The sequence below is a fragment of the Aquila chrysaetos genome, chromosome 8 (genome assembly GCF_900496995.4).
Source record: "Aquila chrysaetos chrysaetos chromosome 8, bAquChr1.4, whole genome shotgun sequence".
Taxonomy (NCBI): domain Eukaryota; kingdom Metazoa; phylum Chordata; class Aves; order Accipitriformes; family Accipitridae; genus Aquila; species Aquila chrysaetos.
Window position 1 is genome coordinate 7,548,944 of NC_044011.1, and position 27,451 is coordinate 7,576,394.

A 27,451-nucleotide genomic window follows, 5' to 3' on the forward strand; every position below is an offset into this window, starting at 1 on the left:
CAATCTGCTTGTATGAACTTTAGACCCACTGTTCATTTTCAGCCAAGATATCATCACAAAATGTGCTAAGTTTGAGAGGCAAGTAAAAGCAATGAAGAAGGCCAGTCATTTGTGTTTGAGAGCAAAGATCTGCAACATGCCAATGATGGAAGACATTCAATGTGGCTTCATGATCTTCCTAAAAGACAAGTTATTGAGTCTGATAATAGGTGAGGGAGAAAAGAAAAATAAGATGTATTTTCCACACCTAGAAATTGTAAATAGTAAATTTGAGCTGCTAATAGCAAGTTGTCTACATAGCCAGTGGATGTTAGCTTCAGCAGCCAACTCTCTCAGAGCATTTGAAGAATTCAAACCCAGCTGGATATGAATTCAACAGTCAGCATTTAATATATATGAAAATAATGTATTTTGTGCCTGCTGATTCAGAGATAAATCAGTGGAAAGGACACTTATGGAGGTGTTTGTGAGGAATGCGTTTCCCACTAAGCATAAAAGGTTAAGCAAAGACCCTTTGGTCACTGAAGGCTTAGGGCAGCTGCAACCCCAGTGTGATCCATTTGGTTGCTGCCAGCATCAGATGTGTGTACATATCTTGCTCTTGTATTTTCCAACCTGTATTTGCTAAATCTCCATGCTATAGTTCACAAGTGTTTCTTCCTCTTTCCAGGGACATGTGAATTTTTTAGATACCTTTTCTTCCTTTTCCTTCCTTGTGTCTCTTAAAGGGATTCTTGTTTGCTGGTATCTTCCCACGGCTACAGAAGATAAGTCAGGCTGGGGAGGACAGTGAAAATGAGGCTGGTTTTGTTTTCACTGGAAAGGGGAGGCAGTCTGATTAGCAGACGTTATTAGCATTACTTTGATGAGATTTGAGAGACTAAGTACCAGTAGTTTAGAAAAGGTATTTTGGGTGATGAAGGTAATTAGAAAAATGCTAATGTGGTACTGTAATTCAAACCAAAACAAAATAAAAGGATGTTTACAAACAGGAAAACTGAAATAGGAGCATTCCATAAATTTCATATTCTCCTGTTAACCAGTTTGACACCTGTCACTTTGCTGATGGGAGGCCTAGTATGTGTTTAAGAACAGGAACAGAGAAACTATGAGTGATACAGGGGCTGTGTCTGCTCTGTGCGCACCAACAGTTGAAAAGGTAGGATGTTTGGGAAGGAGTTGCTGAAGGATGAAGAAATCACACAGCAATGCCCCTGTAGTATGAGAAGTGCCTAATATCCCGTGTACATTATCTGAAAACATAATCACAGAGGAAATAAGAAAAGTCTAGAAAAGAAGAATGCAAATGTCTAGAGGCATGCCAGGATTTAGTTAAGAGATTGGCGTTATCCAACTTGAACAATAGCATCTTCAAAATCACAACACAAAAAACAACTGTCTTACCGTATCATTGGTACAATCACACAACCATAGGAAAATTTTAATTAAAGGACACTAAATTCAGATCTAATCCAAGGAAACACAGTGAGCTTGCTGTCAGAAGAGGTTAGCAGCAAGCGCCCATTCTGTTGAGAAATTACTGAGGGAAGGGTGATTTATTTCAAAACTGTTTTCAAATTGTACAACCAAAACAAAGGTAATCCCATATTATCCCTCAGCATATACGTGAATGCACACAGGTTTCAAGAATACACACCATCATATCCCGTGGCTATTATGTAAGTGGCTAGGTGAATTGTGTTTTGTCGTCTTTATTTTTTTTAAACATTAATTATTGGTCAATGAAAGATATTTCTTACTGAGTTGTAAGGAACTTTAATCTGAACAGTACAAGAAATCCCTTGAAGACTACTTTAAATAATGCAGGTAGCGTTTCCACAATTTATTGCTTATCGTGAATGCATAAAGGTTAGCAACAGTAATTTCTGGTTCAGGGGCTAATTGCTGCTTTTTTTTCCCCGTTTTGATACACCAAAGTTGCATGGAGAAAGCAACGCTGCTATCGCTAGTAGTCATAGTAGTGTATGTTTCAGTTCTGATGCTGGGGTACTTGGAGATGAGAAAGATTTGTGCTGCTTCACTTCTACAAGAATCAAGCAATCTGGTGAAAAGCACATATTCAAATGAAAGTAATAGATACAACTAGTTAAATGCCTTTGTAAAATAAACGGGCCTATATACTTTTAAGTGAGAAGTGCTGAAGTAATTTATAACTGAACTTTTTTACCTCAATTTTGATGACAGTTCTTTCAGAGAAAGAAGTGCAATGACTTCACTTTGAAATTTTGAATTTAAATATGATTTAAACTTTTGAGGTTTGCATATATTAAAGCAATTCTCATTAAAATATAAATAATGACATTTTGTTATTTCATGATACTAGTCACAACACATGCACCCCTGCTATCGACAAATGTGAGAATATATATTTTTTTAACTTAACGATAACTGTGGGTCACAGTTGCTTCTTACTACTAAAAGTATCTGATCTTATACTATCCATTTTGGGGAGACCTAAGTCAAGAAGGTTGTTGAAAAACTGGAGAGGGCTCCCAAGATGGCCAGGTCCTAGAGCACATTATTTACAAGGAGAAGTTGAGGGACCTGTGTTTGCATGCTAATTTAGTAAAGATGATGCTAAGGGGTGATCTAAGAGCAATCTACATCTATGTGAAGGATGGTCAGAAGATGAAGGTGCCAAACTCTTCTTGATAACTAACACCAGGCAAACCAGTTGTTGTGGTCAGTGGCTGCAAGTGCCAGCAAGGGAGGATCAGGTTGGAGATCAGAAAAAACTTCACCCAGAAGGTAGAGTAGCACTGGAGTGGGTCACCCAGCAAGACTGTGGAGTCTTCATCTGTGGATGTTCAAGACTTAGCTGGAAAAAGTCGTAGCTGACCTGATCTAGTGCTGATGATTGCCCTGCTTTGAGCAAGAGACTGGGCTAGGGACCTGCAGAGGTCCCTTTCCATTCACATTTACACGCTTTCTATTATATTCTGCTATGATGAAATATTTCAAAATATTGCATGGTAGGAAAGAATGTGCAAGGCATTTAAGAAATGTTCCCAGAGTTTTTCTGAAACTTTTTTTGTCTGCCAAGTTGTGCATATTTTTTTGAAAGACTGAGTTTTAACCATTTCCAAATCAGAGTGCTCTACTGAGCCACAGGCTTTAAAAATTCAAAGTTTTAAAACTGATTTAAGAACTGTACAATTATCTAAGAAATATTAGATGGTAGTATTTATCCCGTGATTGCTTAGCTTTGTTCTTTTTCAAATAAAAATCCTCAAGAAGTATCCAAATGAAACTCAAATCAAGGTTACAGTAAAATACAGATTATGTGTTAGTGGTTCAGAGGGGGAAATTTCTCACAGAGATGTTGACTTCGTCACCAAAACAAGCATTACTACATTCCAAGCTAATGGTATGCTTAAAAGAAATGCTTATGTATCATGGGAAGAAATGCACTGTTAGCGCATGTGACCAAGGTGAATTTTGACCACTGATGATTCCAAGAGGCAGAAAACCATGAAAAAGCACATTTAAAAAAAAAAAAAACCAACAATTTCTTGATGCTCCATAAAATTCAAGACCTGATAGAAGAATTCAGTGGTACAGAAAAGGTCAGAATACTCTGCTGATGTGGTAATACAACTAATGACTTCAGTGCAGGATTATAAAGTGGGTTCCTGTCCTGAGGGAGCCATGAAGGAAGAAAAGGGAGATGGCTTATCTGCTGTAATGCTTGCTTTCTGAATTTATTAGTCCCCCATTTCTTCTTCTTTTTTTTATCTTTTTTTTTTTCTTTTTTTTCCCCTTTTCTTTTTTTTAAATTGATTTCCTCCCTGTCCCTTGAAATCCTTCCCTTTCTAATCCACTCTCTGGAGGAGCCACAGCTAAATAAAATTGGTTTAATGCTGTATGGGTAGGGCGAGTGACTCCGCAGCTCCACAGAACAAGAACTAGCATTATCAAGCAACCTCATTTTTCTTAATGTGCTTTCCAAATTGGCAGCATAACAAACTTTTCTTTGTCCTCCACTACTTCTTATCTCCCATGTGTCTGAGAATGTAGGTTATTATTTGGAACTCTCTGATAAAGGAAATTGAGAGAGAGAAGCATGTGAAAGGTCTATAGACAAAAGGTTGATCAGTGCCAGATTTGCTTTTCTTCTGTCAATCCTTTTTCAAAAGTTGGTCTCATCCTCCTACCTCTTATTTTCTAACTACTGCTTGACATTTTGGCTGTTGAATGAGCATTAGAAAAAGCAGATGTGTGTTCACACTGTATACTTAGAGTAGCCTGAGAAATAAACATCCTTGGTCCCAGGTCAGGTCAGCGTATGAAGTCATTCATAGCAAGAAATGTTGCTTTAGAGTTGTAAAAAGTCTTTGTAGGTCCAGCAGAACACCTCCCAGCCTGTCTGAAGCAAAGGAGGGAGCCTTAGGTCCAGTTACAAGCTAGATGTATGCCATTAACATACCAAATAATTAACAACACTTTGGTTATAATGGTATTTCTAGCTCCAAATGTGCTAAAGATTTTGTCAAAATCGAAAAATGTTAAGACTGTCTTTTAAAATGATACTATTAAAAAAGTTACATTTTGGGTGAGTTTAAATACTTTTTAGCCTTTATTGTGTATGGCATACAATTTTCAGCCTTTGTTCCCCCTGCCCCCAACTGAATAATACAAATTTTGTGAAATGAAAGGGCAGACAACATACGCTGCCCAGAGGAACATCTTTGGCATCAGAAAGGCCTTGCTGTGAGAGGTCCTGAAGGAGTGATCTTGAGACTGTTCTGGTTTAATATTTTTAAAAATAGCATCAAAACCAAAGCTAAGAGAAAGAATGTGAAATTTGCTGATAGCATAAAATTAGGAAGTGCCAACAATACAGAGAACTGCATCATTGTATAGGAAAAGTGGTTGATGCTTGTTTCTGTAGTATTAAAAGTAGAATGAAATCAGTAAATCGCTGGGTCAAATCAGGTACTAAAAGAAGGAATTTGTCTCACTCTAGCTGTCTAAAGTTGGGCATCTAATCAAAGATAATTGTCTAGGCTCCTTTTGCAGTCAGTGTAAAGGCATTCCAGAAGATAAATAATCCCTCTTACCCTGTGCACCTCAGAGGATCCAAAGAGAGGATCTGAGAGTTTTTGTCTCTCCACTGACTGTACAACAGGTGTAGAATACCAGTTAGAGTATACCATCGAGGAAGACTGACTTTGTCTCCTGCTCAGTTACATGGCAACAGTGAACCAAAAATCTGAAATAGTCATGGGAAATTGAGGAAAACCCTGAAGTACTTCTTGTAATGAAGAACTTCTAATTAATGCTGCTACTGAGGCTCCGATAAAGCCTCTTCTGTTCATGGTATCTACAAGGAAGATGAATATAGACATGAACAAGTCTAGGACAGGGCTGTCTATTGGGACACAAGCATGGAGAGATGGTTGAGGGAGGGGAGGCTAAAAGAGCCCACTCTCATTTAGCACAGCCAAATCAAGACCAGGAGGAGATATGATGACCCTTTAAAAAACCAAAATCTCCCTATAGGTAAGGAAAAGAAATACTTAAGTTAAAAAAAGGTGCTGGCATAGGAGCAAAGGATTTTGTGTTGGCTATGGTGCATCTAGGGTAGGCACTAGAGTGAATAGGAAGGTGAGTTTCTAGACAGCTTCCCAAGGGGACCAGCAAGTATTGGAAGCTTGACTAGCTGTATGATGACTTTGTGATGGCATTAAGTCAAGTTTATAAGAGTTCAAGCAATTTGTATGTTGATTGGCTGCCTGTGGTTACATCCACATTGCATTTGATAGTGGTTCTCAAATTCACTGAGCAATGTGCATCAAACACATCCAAACTGTAGAGCTCAGCTCATGCCATTTCCATTCACACTGATGTCAGACCTGTAGCACCTAACCTGTACTCAGGTTCTGCATGTACTAGCATAAATGCTAGTTACGAACAGAGATTTGTAAGAGGTGCGTGTTTGTGCGTGCAGTTATACAGATGTAACAGAGCATGGAATAGCCTGACAGGGAAAGTATTAGCAGTCACAGAAGATTAGATCAGACAAATGCCAGAAAATATTATTCAGAAGATCAATTAGTGTGGTGCCAGTTAACGCCGCTGTAACTTGCAGTCTTAGTTCTGCACCACACTCCCAGCGGTTGAGCTTCTGCACTAAAGGGCAGCCCAGTCAGTTCCAGTGGGGTTCTTGGCTTTCCCAGTGGGTGGACTTGGTACCTCTGAGTCAATTAAATAGCAGTGTAGCCTCCTGAATTTCTGCAGCACAGCAATATGTTACTCTCTCTCACCCTTTGGGTTCTTTTTCCTTTTAAACAAGCTGAGAACCTTTTATAGATTCAACTTTTTGGAAAGCATATAATGGCAATGCATGATTCCAGGTTTTGTATGTTTTTAGCCAATTAACTTCTGCTAGTTTTATAATAGCGAAAATACTTTAGGACATTTTAAAATGCATTTTCTATACCAGAGCTATTACCTTAACCTTTGCTATGATCTGAAGGGTAGTTTGACGTGGCCTACTCGGTGATTCCAGTTCTGCAGGGCCAGGCAGCAGCAGCATGCCGCTTTCCTATCTGGGAAGTGGCAAAACCCATCCCTGCCAGTGGAGGAGGCAGAGCCACCTGACAAGCACACGTTCCTGGCCCCACCTCAGGAAAAAATCCTGAGTAGACACAGATATTTGTAGAGTGAATCAGATCAGGGAACTGAACTGGTTTAAAATTAACATTCCAGGGTGTTTTTTGGCCCAGTTTTGACTTGGACCAGTTCTCCAGTTTGGTTCATCCTGCAGCTGCGTGAATACTTGTGCCAACAGAGAGGAAGAAGGAAACGGTGGCCTGGAGATGGCAGAGCGAGGCCACAAGTGATGGCTTATGCCAGGACTAATGACGTCCCTCTTATGAGCCAAGATCTTTTTGTCTAAAGTGCAACAAACCTCCATGCGGCTTCCAAACCCACCACTAGCCCTGTGAGAAGCAGGTGGCATTAGCTCCACTCCTCCTTCCTATGAAGAATTTGTTTCAGTTTCCTGTTTTCCAGCATCTTTTACAGCTGCACCCATCTTGCAAGTTACCTGGGGCCAGGGTAACCAGTTGTATTTTCTTCTTCAGTGAAATCTGATGTTTCTCATGTATTGCTATGGCTCCAGAAACCAAGACATTTTAAAGTCAGGTGTGCTAGGAGATGCTCAATAATACTGCAAAAATCAGTCATGCTGCTAAAAGGATTTCTTTCCATCCTTCTGTTACCAGGCTAAGTGTTGCTACATGACAGGTATAACCCCCTGAATGTCCTTTTCTGGTTCCTTCTAATTTGTATTTCTTCTTGTATGCTTTTGGACCTTCTGAATTCCAAAGATGTGCCATAAAATAGTCCCTAAAAATCAAGTACCAGAAAGCAATCCTTCTCCCTTCAAGCTCGTTTGGTTTTGTTGGTTTTTTTTTGTTTGTTTTTTTTTTTTTAATTGTTATTTCAGCTTTCTTAGTTGAAAGGAATGAAGCTAACAAGTGAGTCATCCATTTGAAGAGAAGATCTGAGGAACAGGAAGTGAGAGAGGAGATGAGGAGAGAACTCAGGAGTGAAGGAAGGGCGAAAAGAAGACAGTGTAAATGTTAAGAACATAGTCAAATCACAGTCATAAGTAAAGCAGTTTTCAGTCCCCGAGATGTACAGCAGCAAGGTTCTGCTGTGCCCTTTGAAATGCTCCTTGATGGCCTTGCTTGTGTGCATTTTCTAGGCAGCCCAACTAGAGCAAGCTGCCCTTGAAAAGCTCTTTGGAAGATGTAAAAAGTCTCTATTGTCTGTAATGGAGGGAGAGGGAACCTTGTTACAAGTTTGTGTAGTAATTGCATTATTTTTTTCTAGTATCTGAGGTATGCATCTATTTCTCCTTTGGGAGTTGAAGCAAAAGAACAATCTCAGTCTTTGCCAGTTTCCTAATGGGTAGATGTTCTGTCCAAAATCACTTTGCATGATAAGATTGCATATTGGACATCAAAGAAGGTATCAGAATACAAAACCAGATCCCACTAACCTATTAGGACAACGCCATCACGCTTCAGTGAATATGTAGTGTGTGAATCACACACTGTACACTGCATGCTTTATGAATTTGAGATGGCTGCTTTGTGACATTAATGTAAGTTTACTGTTCAGAGATAGGTGGTTCCTATAGGATTTTTCATTGGTTCAAACGAAAGTTAGAGTCAAACATCAGATTTCTGGTGAAGTAAAGAATTTAAGATTTGTATTGTGTGTTAAAGCATGTTTCATTTTGTTTGTGTATCAATCACTGTATTTAGGTAGATAGTTTCACTTGCAAAGAGTTTTATAACATCTTGGCCACAAGTGTGCATTGTGCCCCATAGCGTACTAAGGAGGACAGCAGAGGTTCTGCCGGATTTTAATCAATATATCCAAGTGTATGAATAAGCATTTGAACTTGTATTAAATAGTATGGCTTACTTTATGATAGAATTAATTGTACATTTTAATCTCTAGTTGATGAAAACCAGACAATTTGGCATTGCACATATGGGAAATAGATTATTGTTGCATATGTGTTTGTGTTATAGTCAGTGTTGCTTATTTCTGTCTATACCTCATGTTGAATTATCGGGTTATTTCAGGATTCGAAAGGTATACTAAATTCACAGAAAGATGTCAAAGACTTTAATTGACTTAATATGGTGAGTTGGCATCTTTTTGTCCACTGAGTTGTCATTAATCAAACATTTGGATGTTGTATATTCCGCATGTGCTCTTTATAACTAATTTCACACACTTGTTGGATGAGTAGGAAGACATATACAAGATGTTGAAATTTCTTCCAGATATTTGTTGAAGCATTAGGCAGGAAGACTAACCTCCAGCACGGGCAGGCTCAGTTATGCAGAAAGAGCATCATGTACTTCCTACTGCCTGGTGGCTTAGGTGAGAGAAAGGACACTACAGTTAAAAGAAGGTGACGCTTTATGTAGCTGAATTCAAATAAGGAAAAGGTCATCTAACATATTGAAAATATCCAAATTATAGTGGGCTGCAGCCTTGTAACAGCAATCAGTCCTAAATCAGAGACATTTGTATGGTTTGTCTTTCTCGCCTTTACCTAAGATGCTTTCACTGGACCACAATGCCCATCTCTGGACCCACATAGTCCTTGTGGTAAGTGGAGACCTGTTGTTCATCCCTGTGTCTTTGGGCAGTTATTGGATGGAGGCTGCTTTGCTTTGATCCCAAGTGAGCTGCCTACGCATACGCCTCTACAGTTGAGCGCTGCTGTCATGTGCAGCCCAGGGCATGTGGATGTTTTTAAAGTAGCTCTAAAAACCAAGCTTCTATTGCTTCATGATGTCATGAATCTTAGAGTAGATGGTAACATAGTAACTTTGTAGTAGTATTCCCACATCCTTCTTAGTTTCTGGTGTTATGAAATCCTGATGCCAATTTCTTTAGCTTTACTATATGAAGTGGATGGAAGATGAGTTTAATACTGGTTTTAGTTTGTTAGCATTAAAATGGGACCTTGGGCTATATTGTTCTAGGTGAATTAAGAAATCGTTATGTGGTTTTGTAAATATCAGATGGAATCTGACTAACTTTTTTGAAGGTTAAAATGATTTTGTGTGATTTTTTTCAGTTTCACACTTCCTATGTAGCTGTATTAGAGACAGAAAGAGGGGGTGTATCACAGCACTTCAGACCTTTTTTTTCTGTCTGTTTCTTCAGCTTCTATTTCAAAAATAGGCAGGGAGAGCTGTGCCTGTAATCTGGAGTTAAGTACTGTTATTACAGTAATTTAAAGCAGTCCTTCAAAATTTGTCCAAAAAAGAAATACAAGTCCAACAAGAAGGAAGCCAATGCTAAAGATTTTAAAAGTGATTTTTTTATTTATGAATCTCCCTTTTTTGGTGTCTAACATGGGGTAGGTGTTCATACAACCTTAAGCCTGATTTTCAGTGAGTGTTAGGTGTGCATTGTATTTTGAAAATATCCCATGTCATTTGCCCTGCTAGTTGTAATGCCTACCAAGGTAAATTTGCATGTCCTATCAGTTTATTCTTTTTTGACATTACTCACAGTTAATCTGTCTCTGTAAACAAAACAGGCAAATATGTGCCAGGCTTCAACTGAAATTTTGGCTATAAGCACAGAGTAACGATTGCTGTGTTTACTCTGAAAGAGCTCTCATGCAGTGGCGGAATGCTCCAGCCCCATTTTATAGAAGGAGATTTGAAAGAGAGACGTGACTAAACTGCAGTGTGGATGCAAACCGTTAGGGTCCTGAGTTTACACACGCACATGTCAAAATCAGGAACTTTGCTGGAGTCCACTCTGCCTCCTTTTTGGCTAAAAATACCTGGATTTTCTTTGCTGGGGACATGAGGTGCCAACAGGAAAGAATAAAATGGTGCAATCCATGCCCCCATTCTAATAGAGGATCCAGGATGTGGCTGGGTTTTGTACATGCCCTGGAGCTAGACATAGCCAGAGAGTTTAAGGTTCTTCAATGTCATACGAAATAGTCTCAGATGTAGAAGGAGGATATTAATTCAGGTCACTCAGCTCAACTAAATATGATGCTTTTTGTCTACCTAGTTTACGTTTGTACCTTGGCATGTAGTTTTATTAGCTAGTCGAAGGGAAAAATTTTACCTAAAATTGATACTTTCCCAAATAGAAGTTTGCAAGCACCATTCTACACTCATGTCTCTCTCAGGATTTCAATAGCAAACAGTGGTCTGGCTTTTCTGCTTAATGCAGTGTCAGTTTGGTCTGTTGATGATTATTAAAAGTAAAAAGAGGGGTTTCAGTAAATGTTCCATGCACTGTTTCTCCTTTTAGGTGTATGATATCTTTCAGAGCCTAGCAAGGTGAATTTGCCTATTAGCAGATTTCTAATGAAAGCATTCCTTTTTAGTATTGTTCATGGCTAGTCTGAATACACAGTAAACATATGCTGTGCATAATGAAATTCTTCCATCCAATGTTGTATTGTATAATGTTCCCTCAAAGTGGATATTCATAAATACTCATGTGATAAGACTGTTCATACTTCATTGACCAAGTAGCATCCTTCTTTCTAGAAAACCTCTAGTCCATTCTAGGACAGTATGATTTTCTGCTTATTATCTGAAGGCAAGAAAGCAGAACTGTATCTTCAGTAATCTCCTTCAACCATATTGGAGTAGAAGCTTATACAATATAAAGGAAATTGGGGTTTTGGGTTCTTTGCCTTATACTCCTATCTAAGCCACCAAAATCCAGCAAGACCAGTATACAGTATCAGCCAAGAAAGTAAAACTCTGTGACAACACTAAAAAGAAAAAAAAGAAAATTGAAGCTGACACTCTTCCTGGCCTGTTTTCAACGCAGATTGCTAGACAACCTGATCTCTATCCTAGAAGTAGTTCACAGCCGACTGACATGTATGTGGCCAGTGATGCTGTTGCATGTTCGTGTGAGTCTGTAAGTAGCAAAGCACATATGGGAGCAGTCAGTACAGCAGTTGTGATACTTGCCAGTGTGATGTTCAAGCACTAACACAAGATGCTTCTGTGAGAGTCAAAACGTCTGTCATCTGCTCAAAACTCAGTCAAATCTTGTTATCTTGTCCTGGAGCTATCATTTCTACAACAGTCCCAGTTGTCCATGCGCAAATAAGAACAAGCCACGTGAGCTCATAGTGCTCCCCGTTTGATATCTCTGACAGTAACACTACTCTATCATCATGTGATTAGTGGGTGTTTAGGAGGGATTGAGGAAGTAGGTTTTTAGGCAACTGCAGCAAGGAGGACCTTTTCTGCACCAGCATGACACATACAGAGATGGTTCACCCTCTCAGTGCCACTAAGTAAATCTTGTTCATCTCATCTGCTGAAGTTGTCTGGTAGAGAGAAAAGTACAGAAGACTTTCCATCTAAGCTACTTGCATTCCTGCAAAATATTGGTTTCAAATCTACCAAGAGCTTATTTTGATGCCCAGTTTTGAGAACATTTGAAGCTGTCAAATGGAATCCAGTAACTGGAATATCACCGTATTGAGCAAAACTGGTCTTTTCAAAGCAAGTCATTCTCTCCTGTGATTGCTGCACTTATACTAGTCACCTTTCATATAACTGCCAATGTGTTGGATAATGATTTTAGCAATTAAGGAATTACATATATGTGGGTATAAGAGGTACTCTGTCTTTGTCCAGACTCCTGAGGCCTTGAGTTAAAGGATGCAAGATTAAACAGGTGTTGTAGACCTGTTACCTTGCTCTTTGGAGTCGAGAAGACTGTGACCAAGCAGTCTGCATCCTGCCAGTTCATCAGACGCAGTCAGACAAGATGTATGACTTTGCTTTCTTCTTCCTTCTGAGCAGTGGTTTTAATTTGCAAAATGGCTGAAGGGGCCTGCACCTCTACTGGAGATTTCTTGTAGTTCGTATATGGAAAAGGCTGAAAAATTCCTGAAGCTTGTGATACACAGGTAGGAACAGGAGGTGAGAGAAGGGAGAATAAGCACTTTCTTTCCTGCCTGTTCCCTTACATCCCCATCCAGTCAACATTGTTCATCACTTATCACTGCTGGTGAGAAGAATGTCTGAGATGGCAAGTCGCTGCCTGTATTCCACAGTGCTGGCAGGGCAGTGTACCTTTTTTTGAGAGAGAAAACTCCAGTCAAGTAAGTGGCATGCTAAACTGGACAAGGTATTTAACTAGGTACGGCAGCTGGAAAGTCTAGGACCCACATTGGTACGCTGGTGTCATGGTTTAACCCCAGTTGGGAACTAAGCACCATGCAGCCGCTCGCTCACTCCCCCTGCAGTGGGGTGGGGGAGAGAATCGGAAAAAAAGAAAAAACAAAAACCCCTTGTGGGTTGACATAAAGACAGTTTAATCAGACAGAAAAGGAACGGAAAATACTACTACGTCTACTAATAATAAGAGAATATACAACTACGACTACTACTAATAAGAGAATATACAAAACAAGTGATGCACAATACAATTGCTCACCACCCACTGACTGATGCCCGACCAATCCCCGAGCTGCTGTGCCCCCCAGCCAAATGCCCCCAGTTTATATACCAGACGTGATGCAGTATGGTATGGAATACCCCTTTGGCTCATTTGGCTCAGCTGTCCCGGCTGTGTCCCCTCCTAGTTTCTTGTGCACCCCCAGCCTCCGCTGGCAGGGCAGTATGAAAAGCTGAGAAGTCCTTGACTTAGCATAAACACTGCTTAGCAACAACTAAAACATCAGTGTGTTATCAACATTATTCTCATTCTAAATCCAAAACATAGCACTGTACCAGCTGCTAAGAAGAAAATTAAGTTTATTTCAGCTGAAACCAGGACAGCTGGTCTAATGAGATCAAAGCCCAGGTGTTTCTTCGGGCAAAGCCCATCATATTGTTTTAAAGGAACATCAATAAGAAAAATAACCACCTCACTTGTTCATTGAGGAAACAAAGACCATACGGAAATTTGTCCAGCATTCAAGATCAGGAAACAGCAATCACTGAAAGAGTCATGTACCATCTAATCACCTGTGGGAAAGTGGTGTTCCTTATTCTGCATATTGGTGTCTCTTGGAAACATCTGCTCTTGCTCCTGATTTTCTTTAATGAAAGCATAAATGGTGCTGTGTAATTCACCTTTTCTGTAGCATTGTCTCTTGGGCGTCTGTCGTGGGAGTCTCATTTTCCCTTCCTCTGCATGCTATGTTCTACTAATCTTATTTGTTCTGTTTATGGTGTCTGTGCCTCTGATGCTTTCTGACTTCTCTCTGGATTTTTTTCTGGTTTCCTGATGAATTTACTGAGGAAGAATAAGTAATACGGATCGTATTTGCAAGGAAAGTACTATCAATGCATATGTTTTTACTTTTACAGGGATCACTAAATTTGCTCAAGTAGGAGAGTCATTCTGGGTTTGCTCATAAATTGTTGATTCGCATAAAATATTAGAAGGTCCATTTTGGAAATAAAGCCTGATGTGCTGTGTAATATAGTAATACAAAATTCTCTCAGTAATTTTATCATCCAGCCTGTGGTTTGTGGTAGATGTCTTGGACTTGTGTGTTCTTTCATGCAATTAGCTCAAGTTATTTTGTTTCTTTAGAAACTGATGATTCATCCAGCATTGGCCACTGGCATCCTTCTCACTCGGGTTCTGTGCAGGCTGCTTCGCTGTCCCATGTGAATTTCCTAAGTCTAGGTCCTTCAGGTTGTTACTACTCTTGGGATGGTCCATTTGTACACATGAGGAAAGGACCTTGGGCTTTCATTGGATATTAATTGGGAGTTCTCCATTTATCTTTTAAAAATCGGAACCTGGGCTGTGTAAGATCTAATTTCAAGTGGTTTCTGTTGGAGAGTTTGTCTTGAATCCTGGTTTGGGGCTTTTTTTTTTTTTTTTTTTTTTTTTTTAAGCCCTTTTCCAGTTGAAATAAACTTTATTTTGCTATTAAGTTCACTAGGAGGAGGAGCAGGCATGCTCTTGTATTTATTTATTTTGTGTTACAGCAAATATGATTCTAGTTTTAAAAACTATATTTCAGAATACAGATCCAGAATACAGAGTATTACTGGTTGGTGCCAATGCATCATATGCCCCCTTCACCAGTTTTGTTGTTTATTCTTGTCTTAAACAGAGACATTTGGTGGATTTCTTTTTCCATCGAGTTCCTCAGCAGTTAAAATCACTCAGAGGGGAGCTGATAAATAATTTACAGCCATGAGTTTCTAAGTGCAATGAATTTTGCAGGTTGTAGGTTGATCTGACAGTTGTGTGTTTATAAATATAACGATGAACGTTCCAATTCAATCTAATTTATGTTTTGGCTTACACATTCTTATTAGAGTCATTGGGAAAAGTGGATATTGTCTGACTAGCTGAAAGGTTGAGTTAATGTTTTTGAAGCCTCTTCTCATCTGTTTTTCTGAAGCAAAGTTAAGTTCCATGTCTTGAAGCATACCATGTGAATGGAACTGTAGTAGAATTTGCTCTTCAGATATTTATCCCTATACTTTAGTTTTACGTGCTGATGTATTTTGTTTTATTTTGCTATTTGTACTCTTTTTTTATGTACATTTTTGGAACTCGGTTGCTTTTCCTTTTTACAATTGGAAGATACACTCTGCAATATTTCTGTTGCTCAGCTGCCCAATAGGTGAGCAGCAACATCCTGGCACCGACGGCTGGTTGTCCTTCTGTATTTAATCCCTAATCACCTGGCTGACAGGGGAGTAAGAAAGCAAGGAGATCATGCCTGCGTCTTGGCAGGGATGTAAGAGACTTACCCCCTAGCCTGGACATGCTGTTCATGTTACAGTCTAACCTTTAGCATCAAAAGCTAGCTTTTGCTCTGATGTTCACAATAAATTGCCAATATATTGTACCTGATTTTTTTTTTGTCCCAGTAAAGAACAAAATTCTGAGCACAGTAAGTGTACCTGATAGTTAGGCATTAAGTCATAGCCTGTGTAATCTTCTTGGAAGTTTATTTCAGAGCAGGTACATTTAATGGTGACTGCGTGTCCTTGTATCTGAAAGCACTACGTGCATAATGGAATGAGAAGACTGTGGTAAATCTACTAGTATAAGTAGTAACAGGCACTCATATACTGCTTATTACTACACGGAGCGGAATATACACCCGCTGTGTATTCCAGGCTGGGAAATGACCACCTCCTCTGCATTAATAAAGACGTCAGTGCCCAGGTGGGATTTTGTTGTATCCGTGATGGGAAGGGTTCATTCAGGGAGCTACCCTGAACTTGCCCGATTGCTATTTAAAGCTCAGGTGGCTTACGCAGGTAGGAACGTGTGTGGCTGCCAACAGCCTTTGTCAGCACGAGGCCTGGCCCCGCTCGTGCCAGGACGGCTCTTTGCCGGGCAGCAGGCAGGGCAGGGGAGGCAGCAGTAGCACCAGCTGCCTGGTGTAGCAGCGCAGGCGAGGGTGGGAACGGAGGGAGCGAGGGAGGTCAGGTAATCCGGTGAGCGCAAATAATTTTGGCGTTGACAGTTATACCAACCAAATTGCTTTTTTACCTGTGTTTTGCTTGTGGAAAGGGTTTTTGTGTACCTATAGATACCTTTGTTTTTGCTGGGACGGTTGCCTCTGCTGCAGGAGCTTTAGCCAGGAACCAACAGAACTGCAGAGGCAAAGGGCTCCTAGGCTTGACCTGGGTTACACCAGGGCAGAACGTTGTAAGCGACCCCAGAAGATATACTTCTGTTGCAAACCAAGAGAATTAGAGAAAAGCGATCAGAAGGAGGTGCCGAGAAGAGAAAGGCACAAAGCAGACTGCCACTGTAGTTATCTTAGGCTGGGGGAGACAGCCGTGGTCCAGGCATAGACGAGTCAGAGGCTGTAGGAGATTGTAGAGCCCAGCACTAATTGTAGCCTTTCCAATCTGACCTCCTTTTTAATGACACCATACATGCCAAAATATTCTTTTTCTTTTTTTTTTTTTAATGCTTTTCCAGGTACGTATAGACTGTGGTGAGCTTTAGACAGAAGAGAGGGACAGAGAACCTGCAAACAAAGCAGGTAGTGACAGGCATGACCAGCCAACGTAGTTCACGGCAGAGTCCAGACATGCAATTAAAGCAAAATGTGTCTCTCTTTTAGAGCAGATTGACTGGAGTGGTATTGTCATTTAACCTCCGAGAGACTTCTCAGGCTGTAGCAGTGTCAGCTCTCCCTGGGCTTATTTATCTGAGTCATTAATAAGTCATCAGAGTCATTCACTTTCCATATGAGGTTATGGGAGAAAGGCATGTCTGGGTGCTCCTTGGTAGTCAGAAAGGAAAGCCTGCCAAGGACAAGGAGCCCTGTGCAGCAGGCAGAGAAAGCTCTTTGGTCTCTGGATCACACTGAGGTTCATTAGTTTTTGAAGAAAAGCTGAAAAATGTGATTATTTGGGGGGGGGGGGGGGAAAGGGGTGCGCAGCTGTAAGTCTGCATGCTTGCAGTATTGTGAGCAGCTCAAAATTACAGCCTGTAAATAGATGTACATATTTAACCTCTTAGAAGGGCTGTAGCTCCCTGCTGTAGTACAGTAAGAATAGTAATACTTACCATCTAGATCGGGCTTTCTGTTTTCAGAGCTGTGCCAGCGTTAGGTATTTTAACGTAAAGCCGGTGTGTAATCTGTGAACAGGATTTTAAGCTTTTCGATTTCAGGGGAGACATGCTCCCCAGAATAAAAGGGGGTTCAGAGCCTTCTCCGGCAGTGGGCTCATGGCATCTTTCAGCCTCCTCCCAGGAGAGACTCTCACGCAGGAGCCGATTTCTTCTCGGCTCTGACCACCGTAGCCCTCAGTAATTATAGCAGCGCTGAAATTCCGAGCTAAAAACAGAAGTGCAGCATGTGCCTATTCCCCATGTGATTCGGAAACCAGGAAATTGAAAGAGCCTGCCTGAGAGGAGGGAGAGTGCAAAGCAATAGACACATCTCATATTTATCTCAGACCTGCTACGCTGGGACGCAGGAGCTGTCATCTGCCGGAGCTGATTACACATGCAGCCAGAGCCCAGCCTGATTGGATGTAGTAGGACCTAAGGCGACGGGGAGAGGGAGCGGGGAGAGAGTTCGCCTTGCCGCACCGAAATGTAAACAGTGGGAAGCGAGCGGGAGTAGAACGCCTTTATGCTCCGGAGAGCGAGCCGCCGGCCGTGGGCTCCCGTGGCTCCGGCGACGTCCCTCTCGCGGGTCTAGCTGTGCCCGGCTTGATGAACGGGAGCAGCCGCCTCGGAGGATCTCCTGCCCGTGGATAGAAATAGGGGCCATCGGGATGCGCTAGTTTTCTCCGGCGACGACGCAGCTCCCTTCGTGCTCCGCGCCGCAGCCGGGACGGGGCGATGGACATGAACATGAAGAAGTTCACGGTGCGACGGTTCTTCTCGGTCTACCTCCGCAAGAAGTCTCGGTCAAAGAGCTCGAGCCTAAGTAGATTTGAGGTAAAATTTGCCTTAACTTTGTTAAATGCAGCAAATACTGTGCTGGTATCGGAGATACGGGAGAATGCCTGCGCTTGCTGACACGATAAATATTTAAAGGTGATCTTTCCTAGGAGGTGGTGATGTTCGCGCCTGATGTTCTTTGTTTCAGTGTAATTCAGTGCTTTTTCTCGGTAGTATTCTATACGTCGCATAATATATTTAGTGTGTTGCTAAGGATCCTTTTATCAGCCTGGCAGGGGAGGAGGAAGCTGGTTCAGGACATCGTGAAGTTGTAGGAAATAATTATGGCTCTACTTAAATTAGCACAAATGGCACCATACTTTGTAATAGCCTCATATTTTAGTTTTCCTCCCTTGTGCGTGTGCCATTCTTTTTCAGTGCCAGATTTCCAAATAATTAATCAATTTGCTAGTGCCTATTATATATATGGTATGTTAGATAGGGATTTTCTTGCTTGTTTGTCCATAGGTTCTCATACTTGCACAGATTTTTGCATTTATCTTCTCTCCCATGCATCCTGTTTTTTGGGGTTTTTCTTAATTATTATTTTGCCATAAGGAGAAGTTGTTCTTAAGGAGCAGCGGGGGGGCGGGGGGGGGGGACACAATGTCAAATTAAACCTACAAGGATTTAGCAGTGTCGGGAGATGAAGGCAGTTCAAGTCAGAGATAGGGGCAGATAGGAATGTGTGAATGGGTTAGAACCAGGATTTCTGCCTCCCTTCCTCGAACCATTGTTCTTTAGCCCTGTATTTGGAGCTGTGAATAGTCGGCAGGATGTGAGATCAATTGAATAGATGTCAGTTATATTTACGTTGCTCACTTTATCATTGCAGATGATTTGCAGCCTCTGCATTAAAATAGAGGTAGACGGGGCCTGATTCCCCTCTGCCTCACGTTTTGTTTTGTGCTGGTGTACTTCAACTGACCTCCGAGGAGTTACTCTGGTTTGCACCATATTCCCAGGAGGAGGATTAGTCTCATGCTGTGTGAATACATTTTAAAATACTATTCCCTTAGTGTCCTATTTAAAGTACCAGGTAATTGTTTGAACATAAAGTTCTTCATGTGTCATTGCTTAAACAGGACATGCAGAAGAGCAGAGGTTTGGGCCGGTGTGTTTTGGTTTTTTTCTTTGTTAACTCTTTAAAATCAGCTTTCATGAAAAATGATCATGTAAGGTACCTAATTTTATTTCACTCATCGAATAGTCATGCTGTGCGTTTAATACACACTAATAAATGAAAGTTGTTAAAGCTCCCTCCTTGCACCAGCCCTGTCCCTTTAGGACCGAGGGGAGAGGGGGGGAACCCTTCCTTTCCCCGTTGTGAACCCAGAATTGCAAAGGCTAAGCTGAAATAGATGTTCCTTGTAACACACTGTAAATTCACCAAGCTCATGCTCTGCCAGAGCCAAGAGAAAGCAGACCTGGAGTTATGTGAAGGAGTTCCGAGAGGGACGAGTGTCTTCACAGGCTGCCGCCGTCAGGGCGGGATGCTGGGAGGGGAGGGGGGATTGAGACAGCAGAGCCCCGCCAGAGCTTGGAACTAGTCATTTGACAGTGCATAGTTTGGGAGAAACAGATTCCACCACACTAATTATTTAACTTACTGGGTAATCTAGCGTGAGTGACCAGTACGACTCAGCATTTGTAACAGGCTAGAGCCTCGCTTCATTTAAAAAAAGAGTCTTTACAATCCCCTTGATCATCAGTATTATATTAGATTTACTGGACTTTTTCAGTATCTATGAAGTAGTTTTCCCCTGTGTGAGTTGTCTTGTAATGATTTTTTTTTTCTGATTTTAAATAGTTTGCTTCATGAAGCAGCCTGATACGTACCCTATTGCATGTGTAAGTTCAGAGCATTTTGTCCACTTCCCTCCTTTCTCCCTTGATTTGGCAGTAATGACCAACTTTATGCAAAGTAAGTCAGTATTATAACGCAACAGAGAACAGGGGTTGTTCCAACCAGGAAGAAAAAATGATTCATAAAATCTGTTCTGCTATTTAAGTGTGAAAATCATCAGAGATGTTCCTGCTTAGAGGGGAAAAACCAAACATGAACATCAAGCCCCCTCTGTGATTTCCATCCCTGAGTACTTCTGTGTATAAATTCGTAATTCCAGGCTAATGAGTGCTTGTCAGCCAAACAGAAAGTGCAAAGCAGCATGTTGGTAGTTGGATTTTTAGAAGTCAGACTATTCTTCATCCTAATAGGTGGATATTTTTAAAGAGGCAGTTAAAAGGCACAGGTTATTACATCATAGAATGAGTAAAAGTAAAATAAAGGGAAGAAATTTGGAGAAAAGATGTGTAGCACTGCTTTGCTTAGTGTGCGTTAGCTAATGTACCTGGCAGAAGTTATGTGTTGCTAGATGTCATTTGAAATTTGGAAGGGGACCGTTGTTCCTAGGTTGTGTGGGTTTTTTGTTGCGGTGTTCTTTTGGCCAGGCCGGAAAGGGGGTTGAAGAGTTTAAGATAGATACTCCTGGATTCAAGCATTTGATATCTTTAAAATACCACTATTCGAATAGGTTCAAAATAACGTAATATTAGTTATGAATATCATATGATGAAAAACTAATTAGTTATTAATATCATATAATTAATTACTTTTTCTACTGTGGTATTCTGCTATGCTTTAAATTCACTTGCAGTGAGCTTCATAACTTATGGAGCAGGGATACAGACGCAGAAAATGACTTAGCAAATCACAGCTTGTAACTTGACCTTTACTTAATCATTTCATATGCCAATATCATTGCTGTATCTGAGACAAGAAGATCATTGCCTTATGTAGATAGCTGGGTTTTACACTTTGTCCTGCTAAAGGAGGCAGAGCACACTCTGATAAATGAGATATTACAGGGGTTTTCTTTCATCTTGCCTAAAATGTGTGCCCTCTTTATTATTCTGGGAAAACCTGGCTGAAATTTGAACTTATTTGGCTACACTTTTGGGTTTTCAGCTTATATTATTTTTCAGTATGGCCTGCATTGCCCTTCATTTATAAGGTATCTAGTGATATAATTTTATTAAATGTGCAGAGCCAAGTTTTGCCCTTCTGCATGCACATAGATTTCTTACTGAAGTCAGCTGAAAATCCAGCAAAGTCAATGGGAACTGCATGTGTGCATCCGAGAGAAGGGCTTTGTTTATGGTTCTTGCTGAGTGTTGATGAACATGAATGTGAAACCATCAGGAGAAAGTACGCACAGTGCGGATCTGCTAAAGACTTTGAGCCCCAGTGGAATGCATCTTATGGCAGTGAGCAAGATCCCTTGATTTATAAATCAAAAGTTAAATATGCCATTTGAATAAGCTAGGAAAGACCTAAGCATGCAGAGAATTTGATTATAATTTATTCCAGTGACGCAGAAGCCTTTCTTGGTTTTTTTGAGAAAATGACCAATTAAAACATTGCCCTTGATTCTTTCTGGAGATGTTTCCGACTTTTGCATTCCTGATGTCTTTTTAATTCGTTATTTTTAAATTTGTTATTCTTTAATTCTTTTAATTCTTGTTTTGTCTTACTGGTAATGGTGAATCCAAATTCTGTTTGGTCTATGTATGGGGCTTAGAGCCTAGCAGAGTTCTTGCAAATTAATTCAAAATTAATTTGGAGCCCGGTGTGTCTCGGCATAGTCAGTTGTGAGAGGCAGGACCTCCTGTGGGTGATGCAAGTGTGGGTCCTCCTTGGGTTCCAGCACTGGCATGTAGAAAATAGAAGCAAGCCTATGCAGTCTGGTAAGAAATAGTGCAGAAGGACTGGCACTGGCTTTATAATACTTTGTTATGAGAGATTTTCGGTTCTAATCTTAGGCTCTGATTCTGATTTCCTACAGGCTGAAATTACAGCAGCCTTAGGTAAGTGGCCAGCAAATGCTGAGCTAGACTGCTCCTTTTGCACAGCAGGCTGGAGCAATGCTTCCCTTGCAAACGCTTGTGAACTCTTCTGCGCTTGTATAAAGAACAATTCTGTTCTTTATCAGCAGTATGTCCTTTATTCTGTCTCCTCTTTTTTATTTTTATAGGTCATCATTTGGTAGAGGAATATATTCTTTCTGTCAAAGGTTAGACAGAAAGAGGCAAGTTAAAGAACGGAGATGGGGATTAACAGCCCAAGATCAGCTCTGCAAGGTGTAAGTCCCGAGGCAGCTGAAGGGTTTTTTTTCCCCCTTGGTAATGATCATCTTTGTGATGTGTGTTCTTGTTACAGCAGAAGTTACCGACACTATTGTAGTCCCACTTCCCCCAGCTGCATGCAAGACTTTTATGAGGAAATGCTGCAATTCTTGTAGTCTTGCATGGCTTGCTGCGGGGAAGGGAGGCAGGGCAGGGGAGGGAGAGCAGGAGGAGCGTGTAGTCCATCAGATAGGTCACTTGAGGAGCCAGGAAATCCAATTTTCAGGCTCATTTTGATAACTTGCTGTGTCATTACAGATGGTTCAGACCTCTGTGCCCTGCATTCCCCATCTGTAAAATGAAAATTATGATGATTATTCAAGTCCTTTGATACAATTCTACCTATTTACATCGGGTTTGGTGGTAAGAGAGCTTACTCACATGTGTACCCATTCATAATAAAGAAATTGCTCCCCAATTCCCCAAATACTTCTGACTTTATCCCAAATAAACAGTCTCTTGTGTCTCAGACCTGCTATGTGCTCCTTCCCACAAGCCTCAAATTAACTGCTGAGCTACAGAAAGGGAAAATTAAGCAGGTAGATATAGGGATAACTTCCCCACAGAAAAATCATAGAAAAATAGGGCTGGGAGGGATCTAAAAAACCTTAATCTGGACTCTCCCTCCTCCTCCTTTGGCAGCATCAGCTATATCTAAACTATTCCACCAAAGAAAGATGTTTTTCTAACCTCTTCTTAAAGGCCTCCAATGGTAAATGCCCGTAACCTCCCCAGGAGGTATACTTTGCGACATTATCCTTAGCATCTGAGAGTTTTTCTGATGTCTAACACAAGTTTTTCTTACGGCAGTTTAAGCCTGTGTCTTCTTGTCCTGCCCGCTGTACCTGTGAAAAAGAGGTTGTTTCCTTTTCTTTGCAGGAGGATTTTTATGTATTTGAAAGCTTTTCAGGTCCCCTTTCCTCAGTCTTTGCTGTAGGGTGGGAAAAATGGCTTTCCTCCTTTCTGAAAGTTAGGGACTTTCAGGAGCAAGACCTCGTACCAGTCACAGTAACGTTGTTAGGGAGAAGCTCTTCCTTTCTTTTTGATGCTAATGGTCCCTTGTAAAAATCACTTTTATTTCAAAGGACCCTACCCTGTCAAACACCAATCCAAATTGTCATTTTATGCTCCATTTCCACCATCTAAATGCCTGCACGATGCCTTGATCTGATGGTATTTGGCATGTAGTCCCGAGCTGACGGACCCTGTCCATGGGCTCTGATGTCGGATCAATTGTGACACACATCACACAATTAAACACAGACTCTGGTCACGTAGCCAGGGCACGTGCGTGTTTGGGCACGGAGCGGGGGCCTGATGTCCTCATGTAACAGAAGAGGGTCTTCATTCGGTTGTGGGATGGGTCCTGTCCCATCAGCTGATGGGACACGCACGTGCTTACCTGATGTGACTGGTGATGACGCAGCGGTATGGTGAACACACGGTCACAAACAAAGGATGAAATGAATGAAAGGGAGAGGCCAGTGCCTCTCCGCTGTGCCTGTGGGCCAGGCAATGCCCTGGTTCCCTGAGCCTGGAGCATCTGCCTACGGGTGGTCGGGAGGATGAGGGCTGAACCTCGTGGGCTGGTTGGGACCTGTGGGCAGCTGAGCCCCCTCCTAGCAGTAATTTGGAGTAATTTGGTTTCATGCAAGTGGAAAATGCGTAATTTTAATCTAGACCCCTGTGGCACAAAAAGTCTCTTCTCAGAGGGCTGAGCTTTCTCCTGCACCTGTTTTTATTATCAGTAGCATCTGATTCATCCGTTTTTCTGCCAGTCTCAGGAGAGGACTCCTTTTGTGTGTGCTTTTTGCATTTGTGTCCTCACAGGTAACTGGAAATATTTCTAAAGTAAGACAGAAATCAGAACAAAAAACCGCCTTATGTTTATTTACCAGTTGCTCAAGTAGAAATACTTTTCATCCACTTGCTAGTTAGTTCCTTTTGTTCACTTAACAAGACTTACAATCCCAGTTCTGCAATGATTCTGTTGAAGTATTTGCTGTTAAGAAAGACTCAAAGTGCTGCAGAGAAGCAGCAGTTAGTTCCGTGCTCAGGACACACTCTCTCGCTCTGTGTGTGTGTGTGATGCCATCAGCCCTCAGACAAGGCACAGTTTGGCTTCCTGGAGAACAAAGTCTCAGGAAATGGAAAAGAATGAGTGGACCACTGAATCTGCCTTGAAAATAGCTTCCTGGCCGAGGATGTGTAAGGAAGCAAGCAATACATCTATTCAAGGTCCTCGCAGCACAGCTACCATTCGCACCCAGGGAGATCCCTTCCAGGCAAACAGTTTGGGCTGCAGGTTCCCTCAGCGGGTGCACGGGTGGCGATGGGGCAGGCACAGCACGGCTGTGAAGGGAGCAGCCATCCTGCTGTGAAGTCTCTCCCGCTACTTGGAAATGTGCTACCAGTGTCAGTATTTCAGCAGAGCCGCTTTTACTGTGGGCTGCAGGAAAGCCTAGAGCTCGCTTCTAGCTGAGCGCCGGGGGTTCAAGGAATACTGGAAATGCAAACCATTGAGAGCGCAGAAGACAAAACTGCGAGGTTTCCGATGAGGAAAACCTTTTTGTCAGATTGCAGTGATATTATTAGGCGTGGCATAGCAGTGTGCGGGCAAGAAGGGGAGATACGGGCTGCAGTGTGCTTTCAAATGATAAGTAATGATAGTAATCGGCTAAATGCCAGATATCTTATGAAACCTAAATAAAGAAGCTCATATAAACTCCAGGTGTAACTAAAGGGTGTCATGCCTCTTTCCTGCAGGGCCAACTTTGGACCTGTGCATGACTGGCAGAAGGCAGTAAATCGTTCTCTTCAAGAGTTGTTAGGAACAAACTGAAGGCTTTAGAAGGGTGGGAACTGAGTGTGTGGTTTTTATTTATAAAATAGACCTTTACCTGTTATTAAATAACAGAGGCTACCCAGTCCTGCTTGTTCTCAGAAGCATTGCCCTCCAGACAAGTTTGTGGTACCCTTTTGTGATGCCCAACAGGATAATGTCAGCTCATGGGGCTTCTTTAGGGATATCTGAGTCCTGGGTGGTGTCTGTTCCTGCTACACATTACGAATAAAAAGCAGTGGTTAGCTGAGAGTTATGGTAAGCAGGAAAAGAGGTTTTTTTCTTGTTTTGTGTAAACATGTGCAATATGTTTTTATGCACATGTATATATGTTCAGGGTCTGGGATTTGATGTTGTGCTTTTTTTTTTTTTTTTTTTTGAAGTTCTGTAGAACTCAACAAGGAGAAAACTGGTATGATTAGACATTTTTTAAAGTTTGTATGGAAATTTAGTTTAAAAATTACAGAATTTAATACAGGCTGCTGTTTCTACTACAAATAATGAAATAATATTTAAGGATAATAATAAAAAAAAAAGACACTTCTGTTCCAGAGGAATATTAGAGGTTGGCCTTAAAATACAACGAAAACTTAACTCCATGCTGAATTTGTGAGTCTTTTCTATTAATATTTACAAGACCGAGCCTTAGACATCTCCATATACAAATTAACACGGATACGTATTCCAGACTCAGAGCTTCACCATGTACCTAGGAGAGAAGGAATCCAATAATTGTTTCAGCTAGCAGAATGGCACAGGCTGCTGAATGCAATAAAGAGTGAATGAACTAGGTGGTGGTGAGAACTGTTGAAACATGCTCAAAAATGTTTGAAAAAGTTCAAGCCTATTGCTTTGAAAGATGTGTGTATTGTAGAACGTGCTTTGGGATTAGGCCTTTTTTTGGGGTGGCAATGCTCTGGAGAAATTGGGTGTGTTCTTAGCATTTGTCAAGCCTGACCATCCCAGAAGTCAGTACTTTGGTCCCACGTTCGGACGGAAGACTAACTCTGCTATGTAATTTGTAAGTAAAGTGGCCAGTACTGATAAATGGTACGAAAGAAAACCTCTGTAATATATGCTTATATGAGCAATTTTCCTGACAAATAAGTAAAAGGCTTGGGTGGCTATTTGTTTTTTTGGTCAAGGGGAGAGAGTTTTCTCTTTTAGTGGAAATTTCTGTTGTTTTGCTAGTGAATAACAAAGAAAATCCTGCAGCGGTTCAACTTTGTCTTCTCCACTTCCACGTTGAGGGCAATTAGTGGACAGGTCCTGTGGCTCTGGCAGATATCTTTGCCTTTAACTTCTGCATCAGCACATCTCCACGCCAGCCTTTCCTGTATGAGACAATCTCTGTCTGTGACTAGAAAATGCCTGGGACAGCAAATAAATGTTGTAATTGCATTCATTTTAAAGTCATCTGTCTAAATATCTTAAACCCTGCTGAATCTGCTGCTAGTCTGTACAGTATCTACTTTATTCCTGCATGATTATGCATTGCAATTATTACTAAACTATAATATGAAAGCAAGGCTTTATATTAGATTATTTCCGTGACACAGTTCAAGACCATTTCATATCGCTGAATTTGAATTTTTGATTACTAAATGTGTGCAGATGTTAAATAGTACATACTTCAAAAGTATTTTAATAACATTTCATAGTGTTGAAAAGACTTGAAGCTTTTTCTTGGCAAGTAAAATCACTAATTTTTCTTCCAAAATGAACTCCTTAACATTTCATTAAGTCAGTACTATCAAGATAGCTAAACCAAGACATTTGCAAAACGCAAATGGTTTTCATGTGATGGCAATACAAAGGAATTTTAAAGTGTTGGCATTTTACGGCTGATTTCAAACACATTGCAGTGCCTTAATTTGAAAGAATATATGCCTCTCTGGAGAAGACGATGTATCTGTCCTTGTTTTCCAGAGTCTCACACCATTGAGAGTTACCTTCTCCTTTGTATGTGGCAACCAGTGAAATAGGCACAAAAGAGGAAAGGCAAGTTAATCTGTTAATCTTAGCTCTTACTTCTGCATTCTGTCAACTTCTCCTCAACTTCTCGTTCCGAAGGAGGACCACGTGTTTAGGCTCGCTCGAGAAGCGGGTGGAAGGGTGTTCCGTGAATCCACCCAGAAGCAGCGCTGTGTGGTATGAAGGCAGGAAAGCCCCCACTGAAGCAGGCACCAGCTAACCCCTCTCCAGCACTGCGAAGTTGTCTAGGTTTATGATGCCTGCCAGTCTGAGGTAATGCAACTGCTTCATTTTCATTACTGAAGCCTCCTTTGTTCATGGAGAAGTTTTAGCAATTGTGAAGCGGAAAATATGTAAAGCTACTAAAGCTGAAGTTGGGTCAAACTAAGCTGAGGGCGAGCGAGGAGAGACTTTGCTTTCTCCTTTAAAAACTTTCAATGTACATTATCGTTAGTTTGGTGGCTAACTGAAGCCTTTATGTCATCAGGATGA

At 41.1% G+C, this 27,451-nt stretch overlaps 1 protein-coding gene across 5 annotated transcripts in view; it reads left to right on the forward strand.

The window, feature by feature from the left end:
- Positions 1-27,451, forward strand: part of RPS6KA2 (ribosomal protein S6 kinase A2) — a 318,108-nt gene that overhangs the window by 122,881 nt on the left and 167,776 nt on the right. Inside the window, exon 1 of one of the 5 annotated variants that reach the window (XM_030022666.2) lies at positions 17,409-17,955. The exons of 3 other annotated variants lie outside the window; for them this stretch is intronic. In XM_030022666.2, the coding sequence (XP_029878526.1) occupies positions 17,857-17,955 (99 nt within the window). In that variant the 5' untranslated portion in view covers positions 17,409-17,856. Of the gene's footprint in view, positions 1-17,408; positions 17,956-22,049; positions 22,101-27,451 lie in introns of those variants that run through there. One more of the 5 variants, XM_030022668.2, reaches the window with a different exon arrangement.